The sequence below is a fragment of the Heptranchias perlo genome, chromosome 11, assembly GCF_035084215.1.
Source record: "Heptranchias perlo isolate sHepPer1 chromosome 11, sHepPer1.hap1, whole genome shotgun sequence".
Classification (NCBI taxonomy): Eukaryota; Metazoa; Chordata; class Chondrichthyes; order Hexanchiformes; family Hexanchidae; genus Heptranchias; species Heptranchias perlo.
Window position 1 is genome coordinate 6,183,588 of NC_090335.1, and position 9,954 is coordinate 6,193,541.

A 9,954-nucleotide genomic window follows, 5' to 3' on the forward strand; every position below is an offset into this window, starting at 1 on the left:
CCCTTCAGAAGCTTGGGGAAATCTGTGAACCGATTGAGAATTGGAAGATCCAACCTCCTTGACTTTGAGTAAGTGGGTTCACAAGTGACTGAAAAGCCGTATGGGAAAAGCCTTTGACGGGATTTCACATGAAAGCTGTTGCTTAAAACCATGGGGATTCAAAGTAAAACCTGGAAATGGGTTAGAAATCAAAGGACAGGATGCAGCAGGTAGTTAGGGGAGTTATGTCAGGGTAGGGGAGTGCTTAATGGAGTCCCTCAAATCAGTGTTGATGTATTAAATGTCATGCATCACTGTTCTGCTCCCTCACCAACACAGGTAAGAATGCAGAACAGTAGTGAATGAAATTTAATACAGGCAAGTGTAAAACGTTGCATTCAGGAAGAAAAGATAGGTGTCATAATAACTATGAATAGCTGCGGGTGAAGTATTAGACTCAACACTTCATGCACAACACTGGTTTCATGCAAACCAGAAGGTGAACAGAATGCTGAACCAAAGAACCAAACAGCAACATACAAGTCATTGTACAGTGCTCCAGTGTATAACCAAACAAGGGAGTACATCATTGTACTGCGCTGTAGTCTGGTAAACTATGTCCAGTTTTGTTTACCAAGGCACTAGGAAGATATTCAAACATTGTAGGTACTACAGAGAACAGCCATGGTCTGATCCTTAGCATCATGGAAAGAATGAAGAAACTTGTAAAGTGCTTGCTCTCCTCCTCCGCCAGCACACTCCTCCTGAACTGCTCTGTTGGCTGTATTACACTGTCTGGTTGTTCGAAGCATAAATTTAAGATAAATAATTACTATCTTGTAGGCACTTTAGTCTTTTTAATGTGCACCCGCCACATACCACAGTCCTACCTGGCCATCTCCTCATCCCTATAGGGGCACAGGGTTTTCATCGGGGTGGGGTTAGGAGTATTGCTAGTTGGTCAGTTTCAGTTTAGCTTCAGATCAAGTTGAATAGGTGCGGTAGTGTCTTAGAGAACAAGGGAGTAGATGACTACCTGCAGCACTACCTGTGTGCAGTGTCATGTGCACCTGGTTTCCCCGCAGCCGGTCAGGTTGGGTTTTACTCCTGTCTTTCAGGTAGGACATTAAACCGAGCCCCCGTTCAGATGAATGTAAGATTCCATGGCAGTAGTCAAAGAGCAGAGGAGTGCCCCTGGTGTCCTAGCCAATATTTATTCCTCTATTAACATCACTGAAACAGGTTATCTGGTCATTTATATCATTGCTGTTTGTGGGACCGTGCTCTGTTTGCATACATTACAACAGTGACTACTTCTAAAGTATTTCATTGGCTGTGAAGTACTTCGGGACGTCCTGAGGTTGTGAATGCGGCTATATAAATGCAAGTCAGTCTTTCTGATCTGTGGTAGGTGCATATCATTAAAGAATGAAAGACTTTATGAGGATTTGATGCTCTTTTAGTAGCAGAGGTGTTCAGTTGTACTGTAAGGCTTTCATTATTGGCCTCAATTAACTTGATCTGTAGAAGTGAAGGGTGCATTTACCATGAAACTAAATGCATGTGTTTTAAATATCATTAAAGCAATACTTAGCCACTTAAAGTATGCATTCTGCATTTAGGTTTATAAACCTTAATTTTCTTTTGAACAGCTGAAGAATGTCAAATGGACAAAGATGACATGTTGATCCCTATCATAGTTGGTGCAGCTCTTGCCGGCCTTGTGCTGATTGTGTTGATTGCTTATCTGATTGGAAGGAAGAGGAGCCACGCTGGATATCAAACCATCTAACCTCGTATAGATTTAGCTATTCCACCTCTGTAACTAATTCTTTTTCAAAGAAATGCGCACACATTCTCTCTGGAATCTTGGGGATGGACCTGCGTTAAAGGGAATTAAGAGAAAAAAGTTTACTGACAAATGGAATCCTCTGCCTGACAACTTGCTTCTAACATTATATGTTTTTAACCGTATATGGTGAAATGTTCCCCCCACCACCTCCCACCCCTAGGTCTTGAGATGGGGTATATTATTGCAAATGCATTACAATGTGTACCTATGGGGGTCAGTGTCCCATTTGGGGAATAAATGAATGGAAGTTACATGCAAACTGAAACCCAAGGCTCACCCTGATTAGAGAATGCAATGTTGCCAGGAGGGTTTAAACACTTAATTCAGGTTGTGAGGGTACGGCATCTGTGCCGACTTTCCACATTTATGTTTCTACAGCCGGTTCCTTTATCCTGAGTGTGGGCATAGTGGGTAAGATGAAGAGGTCGGGCTTGTTTACATTATGGAGTGCAGCCAACCAAGGGAGATCAGTTTTTCAGCAGAGGCTGTGCTGGTATAGTGTAAGAGCACCTTTGGAAAAGGACTGTTTGTGAGTAAATTAATAACATTTCACACTTCTGCTGTGTAACAGAGTGTTCATTCCTGCTTTACAAAACTGTAATGGTGTGTTGTGCTAATAAGTGATTTTTTTGGCTAATTAGATTTAACTTTTCCATAGGGGTGTGTGTATGTATACATAAATGCACAAACACATGTGCCTGTAAATTAGGCTACTTGCAAATTATGCTCTCCTCCTCTTTCTCCCGTTTCCCCCACCCCAAAAAAAAATTAGAAATAAATTACTATGGCCGGGGTATTTCTGGGTTTAATCTGGGTTGAGTATTCTTTAATCATTGGAATGAGACCTTTAGGAATGGGCTTGTGGTCTGCTCCTTGGCATTTTTTTAAAACTACCTTGAAGTGCAGATTGTGTTGCAGTGTTTGACCTTTTCAGAATATAAAAGCACAACATTGCTCTCGCCTTGCTAGCCTTTCACTGCTGTTACCACTCACACAGTGATTGATTTATACCCATACTATGTGCATTAGGTCTTAATCCTGCAACAACTTCAGTAATTACTGATAAATAAAACCAGCTGAATGCTGATCAATTAAAGTGGTAAGCATCTCGTGCACCTTTTTGTGAACTTTGAACTGTAAACCTGAAGAAGAATGTTGGTTGGATTAAAGGTTAACCTAGTGCATTTAACACAAGATGTTCTCACCAACGCTCTCAACATATGCATAGTTTAAGCTTGGTTTAACTTGATGGCCACATGTTTTAAAACTGGTTTATGGTATTTAAAACTTTATTCCTGGGTTATATTTTTAAGATGTTGATCTAAGCTTTTGAGTGACCTCTATTGGGTGCTCTGCAAATGGTTAGGAGCTGGCACTCTGTGTTCTCTCCCAATTTTTTTTAATCAATTGCATTTTTTGTGACCGCACTTTTCCAGGCATGTCTTACCGTAAAAAGAAAATTCAGCCTGGCAATCGTGCTTAAGAGCTTGTTTGGGACTGTCGACTGAAGACTTGGCACATAAGGTGTATGCATTGCCTCTAACAGTGCTAATAAAGGATTTGTTTCTCAAAGGGCTATGTGCTGGTTTCCCTTCTTCTGTTAAAGGCATTTAGCCAGCTCTCTCAATTGTATAACAAAGGGAATCTTAACTCTGTCGCACAATCGTTTACTAAGTGTTGAGCATTTGTTATGGAGAAACCCAGTTTATAAGATTGCATCTTGGTAGCAAGTCTTTGTTTCCCTCCTTCTCCCCAGTGCATTCTTGACCATGTAACTGCATCAAGTCTGAGGTTTTGCTTGTATGATTTCCTGCAGCATTTTGGGGCCTTTTTTCTTAATAAGAAATGTTTTCATCAGCATTGCAAGTTGCTCTTTTTTTCATGACCTGCTTGATTTGACCTGTTTGCACTCTGTTCCATTCCTTTTTTGTACTTTGCGTTTGAGTTTTTTTGTTTCTGTAATCCAGGTTGATGTTGGAGATGAAAATTTTCCTGACTTGTACTTGTGCACCAATAAAATGATTTCTATTCTGTCTGCCAAACATGTTTTAAGTTTGCATTAAATACATAGTTAGGTTGGTCTCTGACCAAGAACTCTCTGTCATATAATCTCACTCCACATTCTGATAAAATTGCCACTTCGCATGGGCAATTTCACCAAGCACAGCAAATTCCACAGTGGAATCGTGTTGTCCTGCTATTCTCCTTTCCTGTGCCCTAACTTCATGTTTGTTCTCCAGTTTTCTTTATCATGTTAAAACATAAATCATAAATTTGTGATAGACCCCAGATTATCAGGGAATTTAGTTCAGTGTCTTGCACTGGGGAGACAGATAATGTGAGAGTTAAGTGAAGAGAAATTTATTTCAGGAATTATGGGCACATCAGGGAATGGGGCAGGCTGGCTGAATTGTTACAGGCCATTTGGGATAGCAAAAGACTTGACTTTAGTAGCAGCCCAATGTGGAGCCGCTGCCAAAGTCATAGAGTTATACAGCACGGATAGAGGCCCTTCGGCCCATCGTGTCCGCGCCGGCCATCAGCCCTGTCTACTCTAATCCCATATTCCAGCATTTGGTCCGTAGCCTTGTATGCTATGGCATTTCAAGTGCTCATCCAAATGCTTCTTGAATGTTGTGAGGGTTCCTGCCTCCACAACCCTTTCAGGCAGTGAGTTCCAGACTCCAACCACCCTCTGGGTGAAAAAGTTCTTTCTCAAATCCCCTCTAAACCTCCCGCCTTTTACCTTGAATCTATGTCCCCTTGTTATAGAACCCTCAACGAAGGGAAAAAGCTCCTTAGTATCCATCCTATCTGTGCCCCTCATAATTTTGTACACCTCAATCATGTCCCCCCTCAGCCTCCTCTGCTCCAAGGAAAACAAACCCAATCTTCCCAGTCTCTCTTCATAGCTGAAGCGCTCCAGCCCTGGTAACATCCTGGTGAATCTCCTCTGCACCCTCTCCAAAGCGATCACATCCTTCCTGTAGTGTGGCGACCAGAACTGCACACAGTACTCCAGCTGTGGCCTAACCAGTGTTTTATACAGCTCCATCATAACCTCCTTGCTCTTATATTCTATGCCTCGGCTAATAAAGGCAAGTATCCCATATGCCTTCTTTACCACCTTATCTACCTGTTCCGCCGCCTTCAGGGATCTGTGAACTTGCACACCAAGATCCCTCTGACCCTCTGTCTTGCCTAGGGTCCTCCCATTCATTGTGTATTCCCTTGCCTTGTTAGTCCCTCCAAAGTGCATCACCTCGCACTTTTCCGGGTTAAATTCCATTTGCCACTGTTCCGCCCATCTGACCAACCCATCTATATCGTCCTGCAGACTGAGGCTATCCTCCTCGCTATTTACCACCCTACCAATTTTTGTATCATCAGCGAACTTACTGATCATACCTTTTTACATTCATATCCAAGTCATTAATGTAGACCACAAACAGCAAAAATTATTTCTGCAGTGGAAAGTTCACAGTAGATAAACAAAATTTGAATCTAACAAAATTGAAAGATTCTAGAGCACTGGAGACAGCAGATGAATTTAGTGAGATGAGCTGATTTTGAGCTGGAAGTCAGGTACTTGAAGGGATCTGTCGATCTGATGGCTGCAAAGCTCCAATGTGCCTAGAAGTGTCAGTTTCTGTATTGTGTCTCCTATAAGCCTTGGGCAACATTAACGCTGCCACTTTTATATCTAGACAATATGGTGAGAGTGTACATCAATGCAAAAGTGCTATAACTGAATAGTCTACTGATATATTAAAGCCCAGGAGTGAGGGCCTCACTCAGGTTATTTGCAAAGCCACCAGTAAAAATCCAGCCCAAATTAAAACTAAATATCAAAGGACTTTGGTGCACTGTACCTCTTTAAAAAAGACATCCCTTATTTTGATGATCTGAATTGAACAGTACGCTGTCTGGTTGGAGATGGTGTCATCTTCATCACCCTGGCACAATGACAGGTGCTATGTAGCCGAGCTGGTTCCCCTCCTGCGTCATGTGCTTGAAATGTTACTGTGGCATGGGACTTTTTTTTTAAAGTGTCACTAACCTCCTGTATGTTAATGGAATGGAAACCCTTGTGGTTCATGAGGGCTGTGGAATTGTGTAATGGCCTGGTCCCATCAGTAACATTTTTTTTTAAAAGCCTGCTCTCCATTTAATGTCCAGTAAGTGGGTGAGCTGAATGGCCAGTGCATTCCTGGAGAGCAAATTGGGAAACTGCCTTCAACTACTTTCCATTCATCTGCCTTTAATGAAGATTTTGCACCTTTTGTTCGGTCTCCAGCCTAGCGCAATGGTGTGCTGCGCTAAGCAGTTAGGGACCCAATGCAAGGACTCCCCTCCTGCCCCCCACAGGCACATTCAATGCCAACAGGACTGAACCCACTGGCTGGATTTTTGTTTCTTCCTTTCCAAATAAAAGTATGATTGCTTAATTTTTTTCACCTAATGCACAGTTTAATGGAAATGTTGCTGACATTAGGTCAGCTTTGAGATGATCCCTTTGTTTCTGTAACTGGTGGGTCCCATTATTGAAGGAGGCATTGGGCAGCTATGTCAGCCTCTTGCCCAGTAGCAATTTGGTGAGAAAGATGAAAGGGCTGGGCATCAGTCACCTGTCTGATACACGTACGAGCAGCACATTTGCTGATGCTGCGGGTGATTCCCACACTAGCCTGGAAGGAGATGGAGACAGCAAAGTTGGGGGCTGTAGTGAAGTTGACAGGTGCTGCCACCATTAACCCAATGGTGCAGGTTAGCTATGAGTTTTCAACACATGGCACAACTCTGCAACTGGCTCCATGCTGAGTTGTCGCAGTAACAGGAGTAGGCCATCGTCTGTGGCAGTTTGCTGTATTTATCCCAATTGCCTGCTTTTCCTGTATCCCTGGTACCCTTCCCTACTAAACAGGAGTCCAGTGTTTGGCAGGGGCAGGGGCTACACATTTTTCAGCCTCTGTAGACGGCCGCCACTCCACAGAGCTGCTGTCACTAATGGATTGACCCTCCCCCTCCAGCGGCGGTCCCCAGGAGCTGCCGGCCATATCCTAAACCGCATCAAATCCCATTCACCCATCACCACTGTGCTCGCTGATCTGCATTGGCTCCCGGTCCGCCAACACCTCGATTTTAAAATTCTCATCCGTGTGTTCAAATCCCTCTGTGGCCTCGCTCCTTTCTATCTCTGTAACTTCCTCCAGTCATACAACCCTCTGAGATCTCCAACGTTCCTCCAACTCTGGTCGCTTGTGCATCCCCGATTTTTATCGCCCCTCCATTGGCGACCATGGCTTCAGCCATCTAGCCCCTAAGTTCTGGAATTCCCTCCCTAAATCTCTCCACCTCTCCTTTAAGACACTTCTTAAAACCCACCTCTTTGATGAAGCTTTTGGTCACCTGTCCTAATACCTCCTTCTTTGGCTCAGTGTCATTTTGTGTCTGATTAAGCTCGTGAAGTGCCTTGGGATTTTTTTCCTACATTAAAGGTGCTGTTTAAACCCAAGTTGTTAGGTTTTACAGAATGTGTTAGAACCCTCCTCATACAATGAGCAGAGAAATGGTCAATGAAATTAATACAGACAGATGTCGATATTGGATGTTGGGGGAATGAATGAGCAGGATTTGTTCTATAATGAAGGGATCAGAATTAGCTCATGGGCACCCTGAAAGGACTGTGGACTCATCACTTTCAATGTCGCGACATTATGGAAAAGCAACTTTAAAAGAAAGGAATATTGGGATTTCCAGCTGAAAGAGTGGAGTACGAGTCCGCAAATGGCGAGCTGAGGCTTTCCAATACACTGGGTAGAAACTGCTCCAAGCTGGATCATCCTCTGAAATTGGGCGTCATTTTGGTGGTGAGAAAATTGGGTGATGAGCTTTTCCCCTGAAAGCTGGCCACTTTAACGTCACGACTGTGATTTTCCTAATACAGCAGGATGTATTTAAATTATATCCGCAGTGAACAGAGCAAGTAGACAGTTTGGTCCCAAACCTTGGGGATCGGGGCAAATGGAAACTAATGGGGTGAGACCCAGTAACGCTGTCCCATTTGTTGCGTCCCATTTTTATTATTTGAACTGCGTCTTGCGTTTCGTAATCAACGCTTCCAGCTAATGTGTTTAATTATTATTTGGATCTGCGAGATCCTTTATTCACCACAGCTCGTGAAGCCTGCGTCCAAGTTGTACTGATTTGAAACATTACCAAGGTCGAAAGTCAGAAATCGATTAACACATCCCCTCTTCCGAGAAAATTCAAAAGATTTACATTCCTCAAGTATCCAATGCCTTTCTACTCATTAAAAAGCATTTGGACAGTTACATGGGTAAGATGGGTATAGAGGGATATGGGCCAAGTGCAGGCAATTGGGACTAGCTTAGTGGTATAAACTGGGCGACATGGACATGTTGGGCCGAAGGGCCTGTTTCCATGTTGTAACTTCTATGATTCTATTTGGTTTTAATTCCCCCCCCCCCCCATGTTATTAATCCATTACAACAAAATTCAACTTCATAATAAATGGGCAGGAGTTGATATAAACTCTTAAGTTAAAACTATTCAGCTACAGCACCCATTTGGTCTCAGTAATTCCATTCCCCCTTCAGCCAACTGTAGTCCTGCAAGGACAGATCATCAGTCTCTGCTGGCGATTGGAGCCTCACTAAACAGAAGTTGGAGTACCGGGGCGGGACGTTTGGCGACTGGACTACAACACTAACCAGAATTCCTAGCCCCAGACCTCTCAAGACCACAAGATAGATACAGGTGAGCAAGGTCATTGGACCCACCTTCAATCATCCACATTGCGTCTCTGCCCAATAAAGTTCATGGAGTGAAACTAATGTGTGCGACAGTACTTCAGTCCTATGTGTAAATAATTCTTCCTCAATTCCTGAATTTTAAAAACGTGTTTATTCATCCAATCTAAATCCAAATTGAGGCTTTTGATTAAAACATTGTTGTTCCATTTTAAGCAGCGATAAAGCATCTATTGAAATGTTACCAGGCTACTTATCTGCAAATATTTTCTTTTGTACAAGAAGATTGTTTTTAAAATACTTGATAGTCTAAGTAATTGTTCCTTGATAAAACTATCGGAGGATTAACAACCCACAGCCCTTTTGGCGCGCTCCTGATGTAACATTGATGGGAGTGCCCTGGAAAGGCTGCAGATCAGGCAGCGACCGAGGCGGCGGAGACCCTCTCATTATACCGGTACACCCGTGAATTACTGCAACTACATACGGCAGTGAGAAAAGCCAAGGGAGTGGAATGCAGCAGGCAGGTTAGAGGCTTCCAGGCTGCAGCAGGGAAGGAACAGAGCTCGAGGTTATAGACCAAATAGATTATAGACCAAAATGGAATGGGAATGGAGTACAGCAGGTCAAGAGGACGAAGCTGGATCAGAGCCCGAGGGTCGAGGCGAGGGAAGGAGGGACATGCCCTTGAAAGCGGGGGCTGAGAATTGTCTGCGTGTAGCGCACAACACAGAGGGTGTTAGTGCAGGAGTTGGAGAGCACACTGCCTTGTCAATGTCGGGTCCGTCTGATGCTCTGATTCATTTGCTCATCACTGACCCTGCTGCTTCTCCGCTTTGGTTTTTAGAAGTCCCCAGTTGATGAGTCAGTCCCGGTGGGAGGCTGGGCTCAACACTCCTGGTCTGCCGTGTCTCCAATTTGGCCGCGGAGAGTGGCGGTGAGGAGCCCACTCCCGGCGCAGTCGAGGGAGTGAAGCCTGAGGATTCAGGGTGGGGTAAGGGACATGTGAAACTCTCCGAGCAGGTCTGGGAGGACGCAGGGAGTGAGCAGTGCGAGTAAAGTGTCCCAGAGGGAGGGTTAACGGAGGAGGGGGAACCACACGGATGCTGAAATTGGGCTGCAGTATTTTTCCAACAGCCTGATTGATCCATGTTCCCTGTGATTAGCATGAACTAATACTGGGATCTGATAGCTTGTGACACTGCAAACCTATGTTTGAAGCTCACTACAGTATTGCAGACAGAGGATTTTCAACAGTATAAGTAGATTTCAAAATTACCCCAATGTGTATGTCTTAGCCATGCTACTCCTTTTTTAAAATGTAGAACCTTAAACAATTTCTTTACTCGT

The 9,954-nt window shown here is 43.8% G+C and overlaps 1 protein-coding gene across 1 annotated transcript in view; it reads left to right on the forward strand.

Moving 5' to 3' along the window:
• Window positions 1-3,873, forward strand: part of lamp1a (lysosomal associated membrane protein 1a) — a 46,980-nt gene extending 43,107 nt beyond the window's left edge. Inside the window, exon 9 of the mRNA XM_067992478.1 lies at window positions 1,632-3,873. Within this exon, the coding sequence (XP_067848579.1) occupies window positions 1,632-1,771 (140 nt within the window). The 3' untranslated portion in view covers window positions 1,772-3,873. The remainder of the gene's footprint in view (window positions 1-1,631) is intronic.
• Window positions 3,874-9,954: the final 6,081 nt, after the last annotated feature.